At 45.0% G+C, this 25,407-nt stretch overlaps 1 protein-coding gene across 2 annotated transcripts; it reads right to left on the reverse strand.

Moving 5' to 3' along the window:
* Positions 1-6,243: 6,243 nt before the first annotated feature.
* Positions 6,244-24,169, reverse strand: LOC146869247 (keratin, type I cytoskeletal 12-like). Of its 2 annotated transcripts, none has more exons than XM_085646157.1 (8): positions 23,457-24,169; positions 20,328-20,410; positions 16,115-16,271; positions 14,043-14,201; positions 13,644-13,769; positions 10,237-10,454; positions 10,101-10,126; positions 6,244-6,868 (listed from the first exon to the last, which is right to left on the reverse strand). In XM_085646157.1, exons 1-8 carry the CDS (start codon positions 24,093-24,095, stop codon positions 6,765-6,767), a joined length of 1,512 nt encoding a protein of 503 aa, XP_085502283.1. In that variant the 5' UTR covers positions 24,096-24,169; the 3' UTR covers positions 6,244-6,764. The 2 variants fall into 2 exon arrangements, with proteins under 2 accessions (XP_085502283.1, XP_085502286.1); XM_085646160.1 differs by having other exon boundaries at positions 14,043-14,197; positions 16,111-16,271.
* Between the last annotated feature and the right edge of the window lie 1,238 nt (positions 24,170-25,407).

The raw sequence follows: 25,407 nt of genomic DNA on the forward strand, positions 1-25,407 counted from the left end.
GATGGGTATGAAGCACTGTTGTCACATGTTCTCCAGTGATGAGCATGTGCTGCTCTACCTCCAGCAGGTATATCTCTAGATGGATATGAAGCACTGTTGTCACATGTCCTCTAGTGATGAGCATGTGCTGCTCTACCTCCAACAGGTATACCTCTAGATGGATATGAAGCACGGTTGTCACATGTCCTCCAGTGATGAGCATGTGCTGCTCTGCCTCCAGCAGGTATACCTCTAGATGGATATGAAGCACGGTTGTCACATGTCCTCCAGTGATAAGCATGTGCTGCTCTACCTCCAGCAGGTGTATCTCTAGATGGATATGAAGCACTGTTGTCACATGTGCTCCAGTGATGAGCATGTGCTGCTCTACCTCCAGCAGGTATATCACTAGATGGATATGAAGCACGGTTGTCACATGTCCTCCAGTGATAAGCATGTGCTGCTCTACCTCCAGCAGGTATATCACTAGATGGATATGAAGCACGGTTGTCACATGTCCTCCAGTGATAAGCATGTGCTGCTCTACCTCCAGCAGGTATATCTCTAGATGGACATGAAGCACTGTTGTCACATGTCCTCCGGTGATAAGCATGTGCTGCTCTACCTCCAGCAGGTATATCACTAGATGGATATGAAGCACGGTTGTCACATGTCCTCCAGTGATAAGCATGTGCTGCTCTACCTCCAGCAGGTATATCACTAGATGGATATGAAGCACGGTTATCACATGTCCTCCAGTGATAAGCATGTGCTGCTCTACCTCCAGCAGGTATATCTCTATATGGACATGAAGCACTGTTGTCACATGTCCTCCAGTGATGAGCATGTGCTGCTCTACCTCCAACAGGTACATCCCTAGATGGATATAAAGCACTGTTGTCACATGTCCTCCAGTGATAAGCATGTGCTGCTCTCCCTCCAGCAGGTATATCTCTAGATGGATATGAAGCACTGTTGTCACATGTGCTCCAGTGATAAGCATGTGCTGCTCTACCCCCAGCAGGTATATCTCTAGATGGGTATGAAGCACTGTTGTCACATGTTCTCCAGTGATGAGCATGTGCTGCTCTACCTCCAGCAGGTATATCTCTAGATGGATATGAAGCACTGTTGTCACATGTCCTCTAGTGATGAGCATGTGCTGCTCTACCTCCAACAGGTATACCTCTAGATGGATATGAAGCACGGTTGTCACATGTCCTCCAGTGATGAGCATGTGCTGCTCTACCTCCAGCAGGTATATCACTAGATGGATATGAAGCACGGTTGTCACATGTCCTCCAGTGATGAGCATGTGCTGCTCTACCTCCAGCAGGTATATCACTAGATGGATATGAAGCACGGTTGTCACATGTCCTCCAGTGATGAGCATGTGCTGCTCTACCTCCAGCAGGTATATCACTAGATGGATATGAAGCACGGTTATCACATGTCCTCCAGTGATAAGCATGTGCTGCTCTACCTCCAGCAGGTATATCTCTATATGGACATGAAGCACTGTTGTCACATGTCCTCCGGTGATGAGCATGTGCTGCTCTACCTCCAGCAGGTACATCCCTAGATGGATATGAAGCACTGTCGTCACATGTCCTCCAGTGATGAGCATGTGCTGCTCTACCTCCAGCAGGTATATCTCTAGATGGATATGAAGCACTGTTGTCACATGTCCTCTAATGAGGAGCATGTGCTGCTCTACCTCCAACAGGTATACCTCTAGATGGATATGAAGCACGGTTGTCACATTACCTCCAGCAGGTATATCTCTAGATGGATATGAAGCACTGTTGTCACATGTCCTCCAGTGATGATAAGCATGTGCTGCTCTACCCCCAGCAGGTATATCTCTAGATGAATATGAAGCACTGTTGTCACATGTGCTCCAGTGATGAGCATGCGCTGCTTTACCTCCAGCAGGTATATCACTAGATGGATATGAAGCACGGTTGTCACATGTCCTCCATGGATGAGCATGTGCTGCTCTACCTCCAGCAGGTATACCACTAGATGGATGTGAAGCACGGTTGTCACATGTCCTCCAGTGATAAGCATCTGCTGCTCTACCTCCAGCAGGTATATCACTAGATGGATATGAAGCACGGTTGTCACATGTCCTCCTGTGATAAGCATGTGCTGCTCTACCTCCAGCAGGTATATTTCTAGATGGATATGAAGCACTGTTGTCACATGTCCCACGGTGATGAGCATGTGCTGCTCTACCTCCAGCAGGTATATCTCTAGATGGCTATGAAGCACTGTTGTCACATGTCCTCAGGTGATAAGCATGTGCTGCTCTACCTCCAGCAGGTATATCTCTAGATGGATATGAAGCACTGTCATCACATGTCCTCCGGTGAGAAGCATGTGCTGCTCTACCTCCAGCAGGTATATCTCCAGATGGATATGAAGCACTGTTGTCACATGTGCTCCAGTGATGATAACCATGTGCTGCTCTACCTCCAGCAGGTATATCTCTAGATGAATATGAAGTACTTTTGTCACATGTCCTCCAGTGATAAGCATGTGCTGCTCTACCTCCAGCAGGTATATCTCCAGATGGATATGAAGCACTGTTGTCACATGTCCTCCAGTGATAAGCATGTGCTGCTCTACCTCCAGCAGGTATATCCCCAGATGGATATGAAGCACTGTTGTCACATGTCCTCCGGTGATGAGCATGTGCTTCTCTACCTCCAGCAGGTACATCTCTAGATGGATATGAAGCACTGTTGTCACATGTCCTCAGGTGAGGATAAGCATGTGCTGCTCTACCTCCAGCAGGTATATCTCTAGATGTAATGAAGCAGTGTTGTCACATGTGCTCCAGTGATGAGCATGTGCTGCTCTACCTCCAGCAGGTATATCTCTAGATGGATATGAAGCACTGTTGTCACTTGTCCTACAGTGATAAGCATGTGCTGTTCTACCTCCAGCAGGTATATCTCCAGATGGATATGAAGCACTGTTGTCACATGTCCTCCGGTGATGAGCATGTGCTTCTCTATCTCCAGCAGGTACATCTCTAGATGGATATGAAGCACTGTTGTCACATGTCCTCAGGTGAGGATAAGCATGTGCTGCGCTACCTCCAGCAGGTATATCTCTAGATGGACATGAAGCACTATTGTCACATGTCCTCCGGTGATGAGCATGTGCTGCTCTACCTCCAGCAGATATATCTCTAGATGGATATGAAGCACTGTTGTCACATGTCCTCTAGTGATGAGCATGTGCTGCTCTACCTCCAACAGGTATACCTCTAGATGGATATGAAGCACGGTTGTCACATGTCCTCCAGTGATGAGCATGTGCTGCTCTGCCTCCAGCAGGTATACCTCTAGATGGATATGAAGCACGGTTGTCACATGTCCTCCAGTGATAAGCATGTGCTGCTCTACCTCCAGCAGGTGTATCTCTAGATGGATATGAAGCACTGTTGTCACATGTGCTCCAGTGATGAGCATGTGCTGCTCTACCTCCAGCAGGTATATCACTAGATGGATATGAAGCACGGTTGTCACATGTCCTCCAGTGATGAGCATGTGCTGCTCTACCTCCAGCAGGTATATCACTAGATGGATATGAAGCACGGTTGTCACATGTCCTCCAGTGATAAGCATGTGCTGCTCTACCTCCAGCAGATATATCACTAAATGGATATGAAGCACGGTTGTCACATGTCCTCCAGTGATAAGTAAGGGTGGGCGCAGTTCGCGAAGTAGCACTTTGCGAAGCTACGCAAAGTGCAGTTCGCACTACGCGAGCTACGCGTAGCACTTCGCGAACTGCGTAGTACCTTGTTTGCACTGTGCCAGATGTCGGTTTCAATGATTGCACAGTGCGGACAAGCAACCGGCACTGTGCAATCATTGAAAATGGCATCTTGCACAGTGCGAGCTGTAGTTTTCTGCTGCTCGAGTAGATTTTTACTCGAGCGGCAGCTTTCTCAACGCAAACTGGTAGTTTCTCATCGCGAGCGGTCGCGAGCATACACGACCCCTCGCAATGAGAAACCTGACCTCCTCGCGCTGGGAATCTCGCCGGGAGGTTTATTTTCCATGCTCGCGATCGCCAACTTGATGTTGCTGATCGCGAACAAGGAAAAAGTCTCGCCGGGATGTCATTTTGCTTGCTCACGGTCGCCAACTTGACGTTGAGGACCGCGAGCAAGCAAAAAATGACCGCAGCACTACGCAGCACTACACTACGCGTATTCACACTGTGCTACGTGCAACCTACGCAGGCGTAGCGTAGTGCTTTGCCCAGGCTTAGTGATAAGCATGTGCTGCTCTACCTCCAGCAGGTATATCTCTACATGGACATGAAGCACTGTTGTCACATGTCCTCCGGTGATAAGCATGTGCTGCTCTACCTCCAGCAGGTATATCACTAGATGGATATGAAGCACGGTTGTCACATGTCCTCCAGTGATGAGCATGTGCTGCTCTACCTCCGGCAGGTATATCTCTATATGGACATGAAGCACTGTTGTCACATGTCCTCGGGTGATGAGCATGTGCTGCTCTACCTCCAGCAGGTACATCTCTAGATGGATATGAAGCACTGTCGTCACATGTCCTCCAGTGATGAGCATGTGCTGCTCTACCTCCAGCAGGTATATCACTAGATGGATACGAAGCACTGTTGTCACATGTGCTCCAGTGATGATAAGCATGTGCTGCTCTACCTCCAGCAGGTATATCTCTAGATGGATATGAAGCACTGTTGTCACATGTCCTCCGGTGATGATAAGCATGTGCTGCTCTACCTCCAGCAGGTATATCTCTATATGGATATGAAGCACTGTTGTCACATGTGCTCCAGTGATGATAAGCATGTGCTGCTCTACCTCCGGCAGGTATATCTCTATATGGACATGAAGCACTGTTGTCACATGTCCTCGGGTGATGAGCATGTGCTGCTCTACCTCCAGCAGGTACATCTCTAGATGGATATGAAGCACTGTCGTCACATGTCCTCCAGTGATGATAAGCATGTGCTGCTCTACCTCCAGCAGGTATATCTCCAGGTGGATATGAAGCACTGTTGTCACATGTCCTCCAGTGATGATAAGCAGGTGCTGCTCTACCTCCAGCAGGTATATCTCTAGATGGATATGAAGCACTGTTGTCACACGTCCTCCAGTGATGATAAGCAGGTGCTGCTCTACCTCCAGCAGGTATATCCCCAGATGGATATGAAGCACTGTTGTCACACGTCCTCCAGTGATGAGCATGTGCTGCTCTACCTCCAGCAGGTATATCACTAGATGGATATGAAGCACTGTTGTCACACGTCCTCCAGTGATGAGCATGTGCTGCTCCACCTCCAGCAGGTATATCTCTAGATGGATAAGAAACACTGTTGTCACGTGTCCTCCAGTGATGATAAGCGTGTGCTGCTCTACCTCCAGCAGGTATATCTCCAGGTGGATATGAAGCATTGTTGTCACATGTCCTCCAGTGATGATGAGCATGTGCTGCTCTACCTCTAGCAGGTATATCTCCAGGTGGATATGAAGCACTGTTGTCACATGTCCTCCAGTGATGAGCATGTGCTGCTCTACCTCCAGCAGGTATATCTCTAGATGGATATGAAGCACAGTTGTCACATGTGCTCCAGTGATGAGCATGTGCTGCTCTGCCTCCAGCAGGTATATCACTAGATGGATATGAAGCACGGTTGTCACATGTCTCCAGTGATAAGCATGTGCTGCTCTACCTCCAGCAGGTATATCTCTAGATGGATATGAAGCAGTGTTGTCACATGTCCTCTAGTGATGAGTATGTGCTGCTCTACCTCCAGCAGGTATATCACTAGATGGATATGAAGCACTGTTGTCACACGTCCTCCAGTGATGAGCATGTGCTGCTCTACCTCCAGCAGGTATATCACTAGATGGATATGAAGCACTGTTGTCACATGTCCTCCAGTGATGAGCATGTGCTGCTCTACCTCCAGCAGGTATATCTCCAGGTGGATATGAAGCACTGTTTTCACATGTCCTCCAGTGATGAGCATGTGCTGCTCTACCTCCAGCAGGTATATCTCTAGATGGATATGAAGCACTGTTGTCACATGTCCTCCAGTGATAAGCATGTGCTCTACAACTGCTTCCTCATCTGAAAATTCAGGAAACAAACCTCCACTACTAAGACCAGTGTGACGACAGATCATTAGAAGAAAGAAGAAACAGCATAGTTAGAGAAATGTTTTCGAACTCTTTGCTACCAGAACATCAAACCATTGTTTGAATTCAGAAAGGTTTATTGAATACTAATTTCACAAAAGTAGAGATTTACATTTTCTGTTCAAGACAGAGATGAGACCCCCCAAAAAGAACCTTATGACAGTGAATAGCGCCACTTCCCAGCCGTGAATGTACTACACATAGGACATTTATGATGCGTACAATTGGCGCAAGTTATTAGATGTTGGTAACAGGTGATTCGCTTATTCTTCATCTGAACAACCTTTCACTGCTCAATAGTACGTAAGAGAGATCTATGGTATCTTCTTGTTCATCATGTGTATCGTCTCGTTTACTTGGATACGTGACGTGCTGGTGAAGTGTCCATCAGTGCAATGAAGGATCCAGAACATTCTTTGGTCATTTTTGCAGAGTTGCAAATGGCCATTTTAAAGCAGGATTGTGAGCATGCGGGGTTGGATTATGAAAGGAGAAGGTGTCCCTCCTCCGGGGTTGTGCATCTTGTTGAAGGATTCCTTGTAGACAAGCATTTCATAGGTAGAGGCTCAGATGCTGGCTACAGTTTCTGCTCACTTTGTTTCTCCTCTTGCGAAACCACTTTGCCGTCAACCACGTTCTGGATGATGGTCTTTACAACGCGGCTTCTGACGCTGTCTGGGGCTAAAACGAAGAAGAAACATGGAGGTGAAATATGGAACACAGGAAGGGTGCCTCTGAAGAACAAATGATGAGGAGGGAAACAAAGAGGGCCATGAGCATGTGAAATGGAGTGTGGAATTCTGCATCAAACCATGAATCAGGATTGTCATTTTTCCCTCACATATCCATTCATTTGTGTATCTACATTCAATCATTTCATTTGTAAAGCGCGCTACTTACCCGTGAGGGTCTCAAGGCGCTGAGGGGTGGGGAGTGCCGTTACTGTTCATTGAACGTAGATAGGTAAGTCGGCTTCTGAATCGGCCAGAGAAGCATTTCATTTGAAACCAGGAAGTGCTCCAAATGAAACGGGTCAATGAAAATCCTACATTCTCCTCAAGTAGGCTTTGTTCCCAGGGCACTTGTTCCCTGTGAATATGTTAATGTTTATGCCCGATAATCATGGAGACATGATGTGCCTCCTGTTGAGATCCCTTTGGATGCTTGTACTTCCCTGGGCTATCCCAGTGGGTGCTTGTGTCTCATGTAAATATTATATTTGTAAGTGTGGGATGCTCTTGTTGGTTCATGTCCCACATAGAAATATTATTATTATTTTGATAGCCCTTTATCTGAAAATAGTGTTATTGGTGTAGGTCATGTCAAGATGTTAACATTGGTGAATGTCCATCAGTAGACTTTTTTTAACATTCAGGCATGTGCTTTATTAGCACATTCTATCTGGTGCATATGGGTCACATGAAGCATCTACTTTTGCACGTGTCCCATTGGCGTATCCTAGTTGGTGCATCGCCTCGTGTGATCATTTTGTTCAGTACCTGGGCTACATGGAAATGTTCTCATTTTTTTCAGCCGTTCACTTGAATGTGCTAATAACAGTGCATCATCTCAATGCAAACATGCTAACCCTGGTGCATAGGTGTTTTCTAATACAGTGCTTCAAGTGAACATTATAATTGGTATATGTTCCTGATGGTGTTAACTGGTGCATATGCCTTATGAGCAAATTCTCATTGGATGACATGGCCCTTGAGATCATTCTATGTGTGTGCATATGTGTATCGTGACAATGACATCTTTTAGAATGTGTATCATGTGAAGATCCGTGTAGGGTGTGAGCCTCGTGGGAACGTTCCAGCTGGTGCAGGTGCCACCTGGGATCATTGTATTTTTACTGCCCATCTTTCATGTCAATATGCTGTTATTGGCGCAGGTGAACATGTGAATGTTGGTGCACGTGCCCCATGAGAATACACCTGGGAATGGACTCAATTTGAAGAGTCTAAATGGTGCACGTGCATCAGACAAACATTATAGTTGGAGCATGCGCATTCGGATCGATATGGTGCATGCAAATTTATGCGAATATCTTGGTAATATTTGTAGACACTCGTGAATATTTTAATGGGAATGCATGTGTCCTCCATGCAAACATTCTTTTGTCATGTGACCATCCTAACATCTCTGACAAATATGCCTAGACGGAGACGACCATCGTGTACCCGGACCATCAGGCCCTCTCCAGTGTCCACTGGCTTTCTTTCGGGATTCATAGGTAGTTTTTATTTGTGATGGTCAGCTCCACATCCATCCTATAATTAAGAAACTCTCCATGGTAAAACAGAATGAGTGTGTGCTGGAGGGGGCGGCACCTTATTGTATGGTAAATGAGTGAGAGAGTGAGGGACTCCCAGGGCATCAGATCCTTTGGGACCAGAGCTTTGGACCATTGTGTGTGTTTCACTGCACACATTTGGAAGATGGAAGTGAATGGATTAATTTATGAAGAAAAACAAGACACATTGTAGGCAGAGAGATCCCTGTCAGACAGTCTTGGATTTCAAGTAAGAGTGATCAGGCTTAGAGAGACATGACCAGATCTTCATGTGCCAGCAGTCAGTCTGCATGTAACACCAGGCTGAGAGGGCTAGGTGATGTGTAGGATTTCCAAGATGAGAAGTTACATAGACCAGCATCAATAACACAGGAGGGTTTCATGTTTTGAGGGAGCCTGGGAAAAGCTGTACTCTCGCTGCATGTGAGTTGAAGTGTGTTTGCAGGTTCATAGTCTTGTTTAAAATAAAGCCCAGGCACTGGTCAGATTCGCCAATGGAGGGGTGGCAGTTCAGCACGGAGCGGAAGTTCGGCACTGCTTGTGTTGGGATGGCGGAGTTAGCAGAAGAGCTGAGGAGGGATTAGTGCAATAGTGGTAGTTGGGAAGTGTGAGGCCAGCTTGCAATGCTGCTCACACTCCTGGACAGCCAGGAGGCATGGGTGGGAAAGCCATTCATTTAACCTCGCCATCTTCTGATGGACTGGGCTGCCCTGAGGATGGGGCTGATCTTGTTCAGGGAGGTGTCGCTCAGACGTTAAGTTTCTTTACTAAATTCAGTAAAATGTGGTCCCTCCTCCCCGTTTATCAGGCATCTTTCTAGCTTCTCCCGCTGGTTCAAATAGTAAAGCAATGCTGGCCCTTCATGGGCACCTATAAAAAGATAATGTTTAGGGATGTGCAAAATGTGTGTTGTTTCCTTTTATGAAGTTATGCAAAGTTCCACAAAAATGTACGAGAAATGAGGTGAAATCTAAAAGCAGCATTCAGCACTTTCATTGTCTGGATGGGCATCCCTGGGCCCTTTTGGACACACATTACACTAAAAAACAGGGAAAAAATCACCAGTGCCATGAACAATAGTCGCTCGCGTTCTGGTGATTTGTGCTGTTTATGTGCTCCCATGCTAATCTGTGTCACGTGCTGGAATGGCCTAATTTCGGGAATTTTGCGTAACAAGTGAAATGAAAAATTCTTGGAATGGCGCAAGATTATGCCAGCAAGGGAAGGTTCACCCAGGCCTATTGATGTTCACATCAGGCAGAGCTGCCTGATGGACATTCAGCCCCGGTCACTTGAGGGCCATCAAGAGCGAGCAAGCTTCTCATTTCAACCCCGCCCGCAGGCTCTCATCGCATCCTCTCGGCTCCCCCTCCATCACCATTAATGGGGTGTCCCTGGAGACAGTATGAATGAGCCTGTGACAGAGGAGGTGGCTGTGTGAGTGAAAGTGTGCTGATAGCAGAGGAGATGTGATGCTTTGATGGGGCAGATGTTTGCTTCCTGGGAGCCTTTGGTGCTCTGTAGCACTCCAGTGCTACAACAAGTGTTTTTATGAAGCAAGAAACAGGCCATTGTGAAGGCATGGACATGGAGCAAAGACAAAAGAGAGACACTCACCTTTTCTTGCCTGAGAGCTGTGACCACTGAAAGCAAACAAAAAGAGACACACATGACTGAGTGTATTCTACTGGGTCAATTTCCAAGCACCTAGAAGCTGCAAAGTGGGAATGATCCTGGCTCTGAGTGTTCATACCTGTCCTCGCCCTCCAGCAGGCACCGGTAGGTCTCGATCTCCTTCTCCAGCCTGGTCTTGATGTCCAAGAGTTCCTCATACTCTGCCATCTGCTGCTCCATATCGCCCCTGAGATCTGCCAGCTGCTCCTCCACCATGCTGATTTTGACTTGAAGTTGTGCCAGCTGGGCGCAGTAGTTTCCTTCTGTTTCTGCTAAGTTGCTTTCTAGGGATTTTTTCTGCCAGAGAGCAAGACAAGGGAGGGGGCTTTGAAACATTGTGATAAAGCATAAGGTAGGTTGTACGTATAGGAACACTGGGCAGTGCACTTATTAGCACTTGCTTTGGCTATGGTGTAAACATTTCCGTCTATCTGTTTTCACATGTTCTCATTGTTTGGAGAAAAGGTAGAAAAATAAGAAAATGAAATAGAGAGATGAAGGAGAAAAGTGAAAGTAGAGAGAGGAAGAACTGAGAGGGGGAGTTAATTGAGGGCAAGAGGAAAGAATGGAGAGGGAGGCTAAAGGAAGTGGAGAAATTGGGTGGTAAAACTGATAGAGAAAGTAATGAAGTTGAGAGAAGGCGAAATAAATGAGCATAGGAGGAGAGTGTTGAAATGAAGGGGATAACGGAGGATGGGGAGGCAGTAGAGTACAGTAGAATGAGTAAAGAGAGAAGGGATATCACTTTGGTATAGTGCAGGAATATCAGGTTTTGAATATTGTGCTAAACAAATATGGCTGCCAGAATAAACGTACCCGGACTATATGTAAATGACACATTGAGAAATGAACGGGCAGGAGACAGAAGAAGTGCAAAGAGGTAATGAGAATAGCATAGCAAGAAAGGTGAAGTAGAGAGAGAAGGGTGGTAAAGATAAAGATCAGGCAGGCCAGCTGGTGAAGTAGGGTGAGATGTATGGTAAAGAGACAAAGGTGAGCTAGTCTGAATGAAAGCTACAAAGAGGTGGAGCAAGGAAGGGGAGGATAAAAAGAGAGAGAAAGAGGCAGAGAGATAATACGGGTTGAGAGATAGAAAAATCTAGATATGGGGATAAGGACATTCACCACAATGTTCAAGGGTGGAGTTCACAGAGAGATGAGGTAGAGTGAGAGGGAAGGTAGAAAGAGATGTGAGGTAGATAGAGATATTTGAGGGGTTAGGTAGTCAGGGAAGAATAGAGATGTGCGGTAAAGAGAGAGTCGTAGGGTAGTAAGAGGCGTGGAAAGAAGGGAGATGTAAAAAGAGGTCAGGTAAAGAGATTAGTGAGTCAGAGAGAAAGGTGGATAGAGGGATGATGGGCAAAAACAGCTGAGCTATAGGTAAAAGGTGAAGTAGAGAGACAAAGGTGAAGCAGAGAAACAGCGGTGAGGTATAGAGACAGTATGAGGCTTAGCAAATGTTTTGAGGTACAGAGATGGATAAGTTGTGTAGATGAAAGAATGCGAGGTAAAGAGGATGAGTTGAATCAGAAAAGGTACAGAGAAACATCGCAAGGGAGAGAAGGTAAAGGCATTCAAAGAGGAGCATGGCAGTTAGACCGGTGAGAGAGGTTAGGGAAAGATGAGGATAAGAAAGATGAGAGTTACATAGCGAAACAACATAGAGATGTGTGATGAAAAGAGTGTTGAGTTTGGGAAAGCAGTGAGAGAAAGGCAGAGAGACGTAGATTGGAAGAAAGACATAGGGGCATATTATCAAGAAACGGCATTAAAATTATCGCCGCTTTAGTGGCAAAAAACTGCTGCTAAAGCGGCGATAATGGGCTTGATGATATGCCCTTGAGAATTCCCATAGAAGCCCATGTTCTGGTGTCAACATGGGCTTCTATTGGAATTCTCTGCGGCATATTATCAAGCCCATTATCGCCGCTTTAGCTGTAGTTTTCTGCCGCTAAAGCGGGGATAATTTTAACGCCGTGTTTGATAATATGCCCCATAGATAGGTGAGGGTAAGAGAGATATGAGCTTTGAGAGAGGTGAGGTAGGTGGAAGAGAAGAGACAGGGGTGAGATTGAAACAGAGCAGACAGCTGCAGAAAGAGGGGCGAGGCATAGAGAACGTTCAGGTAGAGAGAGCTTAGAGAGGTAGAGGTACAGAGGTAGGCACAGGGTGGTAAAGAAAGAGGTGAGGTTGTGAGAGGTTGAAAGGTGGGACAGAGAGAGGTATATTTGAGAGTGATAGGTGAGGTACACGCGGGTGAGCTAGAGCTTCGGTAGCAAAAGAGCGAGTTGTTACATGGAAATGGAGAGGTAGGTAGAGAGAAAGGGAAAGAGAGACAGTGAGGTAGAAGATGTGAGGTGAAATACAGAGGGAGGAATGGGATAGAAGGAGAGGTGAGTCAGAAAAATAAAAGTATAGTGTGGTGAAGGTGACATAGAGGTAGTATGAGAGAGAGGCAGATAGAGAAATGAGGACAAGAAAACGGTGCGTATTTAGTGATTGGTGAAATAGAGACACATATGGTATGGGCAGAGTTGAAGCAGAAAAAAGTGATACTAGGAAGAGGTGGAGAGGTAGAAGAAGAGGCAAAGTAGACAGAAGGAGGTGAGGTAAAGAATACGTCTGATTAGAGTCGGAAGAGAAGCAGAGAGATAAACAGTTAAGTCTAGGTAGAACCAAGGATAAGTAGAAGGAGACAGTCAGAGAAGAAAGAGAATATGAAGTAGAAAAAGAGACAGAGGTGAGAAAGAGAGAGATATGTAACTGTAATACAAGGGCTTAGAAGGGGAAGGACTTGAAAACTGTGCAATTTGCCTGTGCCTAAAACTGTTGCTGGTTTTGGTCAGCGACAGCTCTGCGCAACTTACCTCTTCTTTCGTTAGTTTATAACTAAGGAGAGAAGCTTAGTCTGAAAAATATACTGCAGCCCAAATGTCACATGTTTGAAGAGTGATGTTTTGTAACTCTAAGAAACAACAAAAGTCACCAAAATGAACCTGTGCTTAACCCTCTGGTAGCGTGGCTCAAAAGCAGTCAGGCCTACCTTAGAGTCAATGTGTAAAGTGTTTGAGCAGCAGGAGGTTCCTGCCATTGAGTACACAATGAGCACACACAAACCATGCTAAAGAGCACAATAATGATCATAACAAAAAATGTTTCTGTTGCTATTGGTCTGTGTCCCTATTGATTGGCATCACATCAACCAACATGAGACCTCACAACAATAGTGTGCTGGCTGCAGAGATCTGTATGTGGCCTGGAGGTCACATGCCAAACATCTAGCGAGGTGACTTACTCTTTCTTCCATCTAGTGCTGACAAAAGAGCTATCACTCTCTTGGGCAATGACATTTCTGAATAAATAACTCATACTATGTAAGTTTGGCTCTTATAGTTGAAATATGTGGAGGTTGGTCACAATTGAAGAAAGGATTTATAGTCTAGTGTTGTGTCTTTATATTGAAAAAGAATAGCTGTTGCCACCTACCATCGCCAGAGCGGACTGCAGCTCAATCTCCAAGGACTGCAGGGAGCGCCTCAGCTCGGAGATCTCGCTCTTGCTTGACTGCATCTGTTCAGCCCCGGTGGAAATCTCCTGCTTGAGGTGTTTGCTCTAAGAGAGAACATAGGCAGGAGTGACCACTTGACATTTAGTGTAGGCCCATCCCCAACCCAAGGGATCAGAGTGGAATGATCTGTGAGGTCTCTGTATGGCTATTGGACACTGGGCAGAGGGCGACATGTTGGACTGAGCCTACCATGGGACTGATATTGGCATTTCAGAGGGGATTAACGTTTGGAGAAATGTCTAGGTTTGCCGATCAACCATCCATCTTATTACATAGCCCGGATGACTTTCACCGTGATGATTCCCTCTCCTACTCACCGCCTCCAGGAACTTTGCTTCTGCATCCTGGCGGTTCTTCTCGGCCATCGCCTCGTATTGACCTCGCATGTCATTGAGGATCTTCATCAGGTCAGTGCCTGGGGCGGCATTCATCTCAACGCTGAGCTCTCCTTGCGCCCCCTGGAATCCTTTCACTTCCTATAGGAGCGGAGCGCATTTTGAGGGCATTAAAAAGCGTTTATCCAAAGGATAGAAAACAAGTGCTGGAAATGGACCAGTCTATAAGAATTTGGACCTGAACTAGAGTCTGGGTGATGATATAAATACACAGATTCTGGTGGATGTGGTAACTGTGCTATCAGTGGAATCACATTTGGCAGAATTGCTACCAACATTTTGTAGTTTGCCAGTGGTAAGTCCACCTGCGGTAATGTAATGCTTGCACTAGTAAATGGTGAATTTTACATTACCACAACTGTCTAAACCAGTTTCTTCGTCATCTTTGATTTTTAATTCACAGTTATTTTCCTGTACAAAGGACTGTACATATCTCTAAATTTAAATATGAAGGCTTCATACGGGATCCATGCTTTTCAGAAAAACTTGATATTAGAAAATTAGTTTTGTATCCACTGGCTCATCAAACAGAAGAGAATCAAAATTCTCACAAATTCACCAAGACTATACAAAAGGACAGACACACACCCAGGGAACATTTAGCTGAGTTGAAAAAGTTTCTCAGGGCTTATAATAGAATCTTCTCTATGACAAAAGTTCATTCCTTCATGCCCACATCCAAATACCCAGAATTAAAGTTTTAACTCTGTCCCTGCACGACTACCACATAGTACCAGTGCAGATATACAACTTTCTAAAATTTGTAAAGCTTTCCAGAAGTAAACCTTGAAAGCAGAGACATTAATATGTTTACTGGTATACATTAGGAAGACAATTTAAATTCCCATTATATATGTTATACAGTTATACATGTAAAACGCCATTGCTTTAGTGCCATGATCAAATTCATTTTTTCGATAACTAAATTCCCTATGGGAAAACACCTTTTCCGATAGATAAACCCCTTGCTCTCCACCCGCACCAGTTTTAAGGGGTGTTTACTCCTGCCCTTGGCAGGACTAGGAGCTCATTTAGAGTTTGGTGAGTAGACCGCTATCCGCCAGGGTGGCCAAGCTCATAATTACCTTTCCCACCTTGATGGACCATCACCCTTCATGTTAAGAGATCTCCGCTAGCTTGCAAAGATCTCTGTGCCTTCTGAAGGCTCAGATAGTTTGCTAACTGGCCTCGGTGTTTAATGGGGCTGCTTAGCGTAGGTTTTAGTTTTTTACCCCAAAGCAGGAGTTTCTTTTTGTAAAGCAAAATACTACTACCCCTGACAATCTGACTCCCAAGTTGTGGGAGTCATTTTTCTTTTCTTCTGTGTAGGAGCACCAGGTTTTCCATTGTGATCCCAAGCAGAAACAAAACAGTTCTTTGGTCAGTCTGCTCTAAATAGTGCAGCTGCTGTGATGTGCTTGCACTTACAGCTCGAGTGCACCGAGCAGTTAAAGTGAAGTTTCCGCTGGCAGAGCCAGTGGAGTTACCGCCAACAGAAACATGACGGTGTGCCTGGCTTTAAATAGTGCAGTGAACTATCAGTTTGTGAGAGAGGGTTCTCCATCACATTTCTGCCCCCATTTTAAATGATGCCCTAATTCTCCAATCATTTTAAGGTGAGGAGGAGTCTGGGATTTCCTACAAACTTTCAAGTTCCAATGTGAGCCCCAACTTTCAATGCGCACTTCCGCGTGGAGCTGCCACTTGCCTTTTCTTGATTGGGATTTTCTCACATCATTACTCCATTCTAGGGGTAATATTACACATGAACATTGCTATGCTTTCTATTGAATTTCCTGACATTGCTATCACTCTATATAATCAAAGCACCACTATAATTTGAGTTCTTCGCAACTTGCAAATCTGAGGTTGATAGAAAGGGCCTCGCAGATGCCATGCCATCCTATTAAATGCAAGAGTTCACCACTAACCTTGGTCATGAATGCCTCTATGGTTTGCCATTTCCTTTGTCTAGCTTTAGAATCAAAACTTACCTGTTCATGGTTCTTCTTTAGGGAAGCCAGCTCCTCTTGCAGGCTCTCGACTTGTCCCTCAAGGTCCGACTTGGACGAGGTCAACTCGTCCAGCACCTTCCGCAGTCCATTGGTATCGGCCGCCACGCTCTGGTGCATATGTAACTCATTCTCATACCTGGGCAAAAATGACGAGATTTATGCGGCTGTGAACGATGGTCGGTGAAGTGTTTGTGAACATTTGCCTTATGGTGCAATGTCAAGTAGCCACAAGGAGGCACCATACTGCAACAAAGGACCTTGAAAATGGCTTTGTTCTCTGGGCACTCATCCTCCCCAGATGCAAATTGCCAACTTTGCCTTAGCCGTGTGTCAGACCTGTGGTCAATGTACTCACCTCCTGTTTTAACAGCGTAATAGGACTGTTTTATTACATTCAGCATCAGAAACAGTATTTAGACATATTTGTAAAACATGTCTGAGCCTGGAGGTAGCAGAGAGCTGCACATACAGCATTACTTAACATCACAGCACTAAGATACCTCACAAAAAGTGCAAGAGGATACCCCTATAGCCATAAACAAAATATTGAAAAATTGCAGAAATAAATAAATGTTTATTTTTTCACCCACCTGGTGACATTTTCATACATGTTATAGAAATCGGTGTGAAAACAGCTAGTCACGGCTTCATATTATGGCTGGAAATTGCCACATGTGTATAGTTGCTTGAAATACCTGCTAATCTTGCCCACATTGATGTTATTCATTTTATTGGCTAGAGAGTGATGGAAGGCTGAGTCATCCTTGACTGAGTTCCAGCCTGTGAATTTTAGGTCCCACATTGGTCTGTGCAGTTGGAACCTTAACCCACCAGTGTGTATCTGTCAGTTGTAAGCTATCCACAGATGCCTAGTGGCAGAACAGAACCTACATTTGTTGTTGAGGTAAATAGGGGTAGCTTGAGATATTTGAAAGAAACTCTTTTAACCACTGGTAAAAATTACAGTCAAGAATAGCTGAGGCAGAAGAAGAACTAGGCAGACTCAGTAATTTTAGCAGCCGTGTTTTGAATACGCTTGAGCTTCTTCAAGACATTTTTGGAAGCTCCTAAAAAGGAAGATTTGCAGTAGGCAAGGCAGCTGCGAACATTGGCATGAACCACGATGTGGCTAGGCAGAGGGGGGAGCCGAGGAACTATTCTGGAGGTTTATTACTTTTCCCCATGCAATTTCAGATGGAATTTTTAGACAGCACTTCAGCCAAAATGCTGAACAGAATTATACCAAATTTGGGGAGGGGCCGGTGAGGGGTAGATTATTTCTGAGAAAGCAAGTTTATTCTGATTTAGTATAAATCCATTCATCAGTTTTTGAGAAGTTAAGGTTACACATTTATAGATATCTTGATAGTTGGACTGAAAGTTAAAAAAATCAAGCCATCGGATTGGCAAAGGGGACTTTCTTAAAGTGAGCGCTCTGATTGGCTGGCCGCAACATGAACAAAAACATTGCGGCAGCCATTACAGGACTTGTCCTGTAAATATTTTACAAAAACGATTTAAGGGGGCAGGGTAGGGATACCATGACCCCCCCAAGCGCTTTTATGGAGTTGAGGAAAGATTTTTTCGACAAATGTTTTTGGGGGTTTTGTGATCCGCATAACTACTGTGGGATCAGCCATAAACCTTTTTTTAGTATTGCACAGGGTGTACTGGCTTACAGTGTAAATTGAATAAGAGATTAGTGGATGATGTCACCAAGTGATGCCATCAATTATGTCAATGAACATGTTATGAGTGATATAATTGAATAATATTAATACAAAGTGGGTCAAAGCAATATATAAATATGTATGACACGCTCAGTTTCTGGACAGTGATAACATGAAGGGGAGGTCCAGAGCACATCAGTGTGAACCGTCGCATCATAATGCAAACCCTCCCCTGGAACTCCAAAGTAAAGATGTAGTTCAGGGGGATGCTGTCTGGCACTAGATGACGTAGCATCAATTTAATAATAGAAGAAGGTGGCAATAAAATAGAATGATACCACCACAACGCGCGTCAGCGACCCCTGTCTGTGTGGTCCACAGCGCGTGATTCATTTGTGTCACAGTGATGCAGAATATAAACCGCTCCCAGCAGGTTAGAATGGGCATATTGACCTGTTCTGATTTTTAATGACTGCTGGAGGTATGCAATAAAATAGAATGATACCACCACAACGCGCGTCAGCGACTCCTGTCTGTGTGGTCCACAGAGAGTGATTCATTTGTGTCGCAGTAATGCAGAATATAAACCGCTCCCAGCAGGTTAGAATGGGCATATTGACCTGTTCTGATTTTTAATGACTGCTGGAGGTATGCAATAAAATAGAATGATACCACAACGCGCGTCAGCGACCCCTGTCTGTGTGGTCCACGGAGCATGATTCATTTGTGTCGCAGTAATGCAGAATATAAACTGCTCTAGGCAGGTTATTAAGGGCATATTGACCTGTTCTGATTTTTAATGAATGCTGGAGGTATGCAATAAAATAGAATAATACCACAGCGCGCGTCAGCGACCCCTGTCTGTGTGATCCACAGAGCGTGATTCATTTGTGTCGCAGTAATGCAGAATATAAACTGCTCCCAGCAGGTTACAATGGGCATATTGACCTGTTCTGATTTTTAATGAATGCTGGAGGTATGCAATAAAATAGAATAATACCACAGCGCGCGTCAGCGACCCCTGTCTGTGTGATCCACAGAGCGTGATTCATTTGTGTCGCAGTAATGCAGAATATAAACTGCTCCCAGCAGGTTACAATGGGCATATTGACCTGTTCTGATTTTTAATGAATGCTGGAGGTATGCAATAAAATAGAATGATACCACAGCGCGCGTCAGCGACCCCTGTCTGTGTGATCCACAGAGCGTGATTCATTTGTGTCGCAGTGATGCAGAATATAAACTGCTCCCAGCAGTTTACAATGGGCATATTGCGCAGTTCTGATTTTTAATGAATGCTGGAGGTATGCATGGGGTTATGACTGAGGTGTGAGTGATATAAGGATATGGGGCTCATGGTAATATCTCAGTTGAATAATGTAAAATACATTTTTTAAGTTTTTACTTGTTATGAATTTTGTAAAGAGATTTTGATATTGCTTTTTCGTATGAATAATAAAAAGTGTTATTTTTGATAAACTTTGAGTTATTTGTCATAGTTGGCAGGTGGTTTTGTTGCTTAGAAGTGATAAAGGTTGAGCAGGAGTCCTTGAGACATATTTATTATCTAATTGCCCTTCTCCTGACCCTAAAAGCGTTTTTCTGGGATGACCCTTTGTGGATTTTGTAGCATCAGGCTACGCCTCTCTTTCCTGCTGCCAATTCTAAGATGGCAGCTGTGGCATCAGCACTTTGACCTAAGCACTGGTTTGGCATGCCTACGTCGTGGACATGTTTGGATGGCCTCTGCAGCTTCGATGGTGGTAGGATCGAGGCTAAGAAGTCCATGATTATCGTTGGGCGGGGCGCGCAAACACCTTGTCAGCATCAGCCACGCAAGGAGGGCTGTTAGTCAGCCGCACTTCTTCTGGTGTTCACAGATGCCTATTTGAGATGTTGTGTTGACAGGGCATCCAAATATAATCTTGTAAACATTAACATGTGCCAGCAAGATGTATATGATTACAATGCATACCTATCTATGGGTTATGTATGTGTTTAGGTGGGCACCTGGGTGGAGGGAAGTCCGGGTAGAGTACAATTGGCCCATTGCCTCACCCAGAGCCCCTCATCATTCTTGTATAAGTTTGGAACATGGAGGAGGCTCAAGGCTTGGTAAGTAAATGGGCTTTCTTGAGCCCTCTTTGTTTTCTGGTCATGCCCAATGTTTTGACTGCCTCGGACACACCAGGAAATGCAGCGCTTAACAAATCAGGTTTGGCAGGTTCCATCCCTGGCTAGCCCCTAATGCTCCTCGGTTACTATTTGCACCACTTGAGCACTTTGTACAATCCAATCCTGATTGAGATGGAGTTAGTGGTATGTATTTCCTGTTGCGGAAAAACGGTGGCCAAACATTTATAGGCAGAACAAGCAAAAATAATTTCTGTCTTTTGACATCTAATCAATCTCCTTTCAAATGAATGACCTGGCCTCTGTTTCTTGGGCTATGTGTTATTGAGAGTTAGAGGTATCTCGCTCTTTGCGACCGCAGCACGCATTACGTAGATCTTCTGACTCACTTAAGTTTGAAGTCCTCAGCTGCCAGTCTGGCATTGTCAATCTGCAGGACAATCTTGGCGTTGTCGCTGGTGGCAGCAATAATCTGGAGGCGGCAAAAGACCGAGAGATGGGGTTAGGGTACACCTGCTGGTGTGGACAGTCACGAAATGACAAATATACAGTGACTTATTAAAATCTGTGAATTACAAAACACAACAACAATGCTACCGCTCTCAGGAGCTCGCAGATGATTGCCCACCGGCCCTCTTCATGCCTCAACATCTACTTACCTGCCATACTCCACAAGATAATTTAAGGGTGTGGATATAATATCTAGGGCTTTGTAAGACTAGATTCAGGATAGCTTTTGAGGATATCCAGGGACGATTCATTTACGAATAAGCATCTGCATGGAACTCACTCGCATAGTCAGAGGTTATAAGAACTCACCTAGACATGCACCGGAGACCCCTGCTATAGAGTGACTGTATGGCACCGGATCACAAGCACACTGAGGCTCCAGTTTGAGCATTTATTTTATAAACTCTTGTAATTAGGGACATTACTCCATGTGATTCAATTGAAACAAGCCAAAACTACAACTCCCACAATGCATTCATTTGAAAATAAACAGCGTCCTAGTCACATGAGGTCAACCTCTAATTCTAAATAACACCTAGACGAATGGCAAAAAAAACAAGCATTGGCATAGCCAATAGGTCTCACCTTTGGGACCTTATAAGTGTTTAGCCATGCAGCACATTATCCTGGGTGCTGTGCCACTAGATTGGCATGGTAAATGACAATGCCCTTTATTTATGTTTTTAAAATATAAATAAAAGGCATAGTCATTTTCAAAGGCCAGCCCGTTTAGATACTGTGACATCCCTCAGAAATACATTGGGGGGTGGGAGGGTGTAGGGAATGGCCGGCGGCCGACAGAAAGGTAGAAATGCATCGACGACGGAAGAGGGACCTTAGCATGTGCAGCACACAGTGTAACCTCTCTGTGTGTCATCTGCGGTTTGGGAGGCACAAAGAACAGGTTATTGCAACAACAATGTATACATCCCTGATTGTTTCACCTGTGTCTTCCTGTGGTTTAATAAACCAAATATTTTATCTTAAAGCGGCATAGCATAGACCGTCTGAGGAGAAACCAACATCAGCACTGGCAAAGGTGCTCAAACCACCCCCGACCTGCAGGAGGCCGTGGCTTGGATGGAGTCGCGAGGGCACGGACAGGTCAAGCAGGGTCTAGCCTGCTCTGAAAGCGCCCCAGACCAGTGCGGCCCTGACCAAATTGTGAAGAGCAAAAACAGGACATGCACTAAAGACATAAAAGCGGGACTACAACTGTGTAGCAACTGTGAAGAACAGAATGACTTAAACGACTGAACTAACATAGAAAACGACATATTCGCGAAATCACATGCAACTTTGACGCTTGGTATCATCTGTGCCTCTTGCATTGCGTCCTCGTGAGTCTTGCTACGCAGCTCTGCACCGGCACACAAAAACACTGCCTCACACTGCCCAGTCGACCCTCTTTGAAAACTAGGACATGTAGCTTATTTACAGAAATTTGCCAGACAGGGAGTTTTCCTATAAATATCACGCTAGACTGTATTCCGATCCCGAGCTTACTCGGCAGCTAAAAATTAGAACATATTTTAATATTCGGAATTCTCTAAAACAGCTAGCACTGGAAGCGCCAGCAGTTATAAGATGGCAACACCGCAGCACTCTCAAAGCCTGCCTGCTTTGCAGCAAAGCTCAATACCATTGGCAGAAATTTTAAATTGTATTTATAAAGTGCTTAGTACCCCTGCTGAGGCCCCTATTCACTTTGCGGCGAGGAGCACGCCAGAAATAAGCTGCAAAGAAGACAAGCATTGGCCGCGCGCGAGCGGCCGGAGACGCAATATGTGGTGGGGGAGGGGGAGAAGCGGGAGTTGTGTGTGCGCGTGCATCATCGTGATCGCGATCGCTCTGAAAGCGAAAGTGATCGCGATGCCGCACGAGTTTGCAAAGTGCTGCTGGCGGCCGGCGGCACGCGTGCACGATCGCGTGAACGCAAGCATTAGGCCAGCCAGCAGCACTTTGAAAATCCCACATACAAAATGACTCTCCGAGCCAGCGCATGCGCTGGGCTCAGCGAGACCTCAAAAGAGCAAAAGGCTACAATAGTGAATAGTATCTACTGAGAAGTACTTAGTTTCCAGCCATGCCAAATGTCCAGATTTGTTAAGAGTTTTCGCTTACATTGCGAACACATTTTCCAATTGTGACTATGGAATTCTCCCAAGTTACTGTGTATGTTTTCGTGAGTAACCCTGAGTTAACATTGCATAAATTCTTCACTCATTCATCGCCGAATGATAATCTCTAAGTGTAGATGTTGAAGCTTTGCACTTCACTCGAGAATGCTCTACTTTGCCAATTGTAGACCAGGTCTTTCTTCACTGTCTGCGCTTCTCCGCTGAAAGAGCGGAAGTTTCAAACTACGACCCCTGAACGTCACTCGTCTTAAATAGGAAGCCATAGCATCGCTGTGCTGCTGGGAAAGTGCGCGTTGCTGATAGAAATAAACTGTAATGTATGTTTAGACCTTTTGTTAATGGGAATGTATGAATGTGGATTGTTTTCCGTGGTATTTGTCATTTTTTACATTTGAATAGATTTTTTTCTTTCTTATTTTGATGAAAAAGTGGCGACAAGAATGAAACAGGGCGTTACCCGACTTTCGTATCCGAAGAGGGGGGAAGAGTGAAGGTGAAGACATAGGGGACAAGAGTGCCCTTCCACATCAGCAACACAAACCGAGATTAGGCACTTTAGGGCATGAAGTCCGTATGTTTTTTTTCCCTGTACGAGGGGAAAAGGATCCATCTGATCCTGAAACAAAAGCTCTTTTGCATTTTATATTTTACCTGAAGGTGCTGGCAAGGATGGATTTGAAATCTTGGGAGTGCAACTCATGTAGGAGGAAGTGGACTCAATCTGGCAGAGAATGGCATGGGAATAGATATGTTTCTTATCTAAAATGCATTCCAACACCTTTAAATATGTATCTCGTACCCCAAATCCAACACACACATTCTCTCAGTGCATGATTTGTGTTCAGTGATAATAGATGGATTTCTTACCTGTTTTTGGAGCTCTGCAATTATCGAAAAATATTTACTATAGTCCTGAGCTCCTGCGGAACCTCCTTTATGGTGCTTTGCATACCAGTCCTTGATTTTATTTTCAAGCTCCAGGTTGGCACTTTCCAGTTCTTTGACTTTGTCCAGATAGGTCGCCAGGCGATTGTTTAGGTTCTGCATAGTCTGCTTCTCACCACCAGAGAGAAGGCCCTCGCTGCCACTGATGCTCCCCCCAGCCCCACCACCAAATGCCTCACCAATTTGGCTGCCACCAAAGCCACCTCCTCCTGCACCACCACCATATCCGCTGCCACCAAAGCCACCAGTACCACCTGCACCACCACCTAAGCCTCCACCAACATGGCCGCCACCATAACTACCACCACCACCACCAAAGCTACCTCCTGCTGCACCACCACCATACCCACTGCCAAAGCCTCCACTAACCTGGCTGCCACCAAAACTACCACCACCACCAACGCCACCTCCTCCTACACTACCAGCATATCCACCACCAACAAAGCCGCCAGCACCATCTGCACCACCACCAGCTCCACTGCTGCCTTGGAAGCCACCAAAGCTGGCTCCACCACCACTTACTGAAACCCGGGTAGAGCCACTACTGCGTTGCAAAGACATGATGACGGGGAAGAATTGATTTCCAGCAATGTGAAATCGAGAAAGGCGACTGGCTGTGCTGGCAATGCAGTTGGGTTTCTCAGCCTTTATATACAATTTTAACTGGGTGTTCCACTTCTAAAAGTAATCAACTTGCAGTATTGTGTTCTCCCTCCCTGTAAGTAGTAATGTAATTAGTTAATGGTCTAGCCTTATTTGGCTTACTCATTTCTCATCAGTTTGCAGAAAGCCTGGGGATGGCTTCCTGTCATCCCTCGGGAGGTAACGCGGGTGGAGCAACCCTAAGCATTAATTTTAATTACTGTAATCTTATAATCATATTTGATGAAAGTATGGCCCCTGTGTTTGAAAACAAATCCCTGCTTTAATGTGCTTTTTACTGTTTGCAAAATGAACAATATGCGTTTAACAAACCGTCAGCAAATATATCAGTGAACAGACTACACACAGTTGGGCATTCCCCACAATTGTTATACAAAAGATTTGCAAACCTTTCAAAAAATTGTATACACTATTTGTATTTTATCTAATCATACCTGAATGTAGTGCTTTATTTAGGCGAGCTGTTGGAGGTGGGGCCACTCATTTTTAGGGGCTTACTTTTCCTCTCCAGATATTTACCGAGTGCAAGGGAGGGAAACACAAGCAAAGTGGAAAGACAGAAGAAGAGACAGGTGGAGAAAACTGTCCCAAAGGGGGAAAGCAGGAACCTGAAAGAGCGGAATAAAGAGGCGGGGAGTGTCTGATGGTGGATTTCAGAGACATGAGCTAGATGTAAGACCACACAGTCTTGGTATTCCATGCCAACATTTAATTGCACTAGCCACAGGCTTCTGAGCAGAGCTTTGGGTACCATCACTCATTCCTAAACTAAACACTTTCCTAACCCATCATACGTCATATATATCATAGTTCATAAGTATTATAAATATGCACATACATATTCATTTCACAACTATGCCAGTATGATCAGACACTCCTCATGCAACCCAGCAAAACCTGAATAACCTAAGACTATTCAAAACACTGTAATTCATATACATACTAGAAGCGCAACACGTGTGTTGTTCTTAACATAAAATCATAGGAGCCTAGTTGCAACAACACGGTTGCATAGTGCTGTGCTATTAAAAAGTGTGACTTGGATTTCGCAGGCTTCTATGTTGCCGGAAAAGTACCATGCAGCGCACAGTTGCACGCCTCATAAGCATTTATCATCATATCAGGATTTACGACCCTTAAATCATTCCTATGGGCTGTAGCCTGCAATAGAGAGGTTTGAGCATTTCCTTTTTTTAGGTCTCGCTGAGAC

Source organism: Triturus cristatus, chromosome 1_1, assembly GCF_964204655.1.
Source record: "Triturus cristatus chromosome 1_1, aTriCri1.1, whole genome shotgun sequence".
Lineage (NCBI taxonomy): Eukaryota > Metazoa > Chordata > Amphibia > Caudata > Salamandridae > Triturus > Triturus cristatus.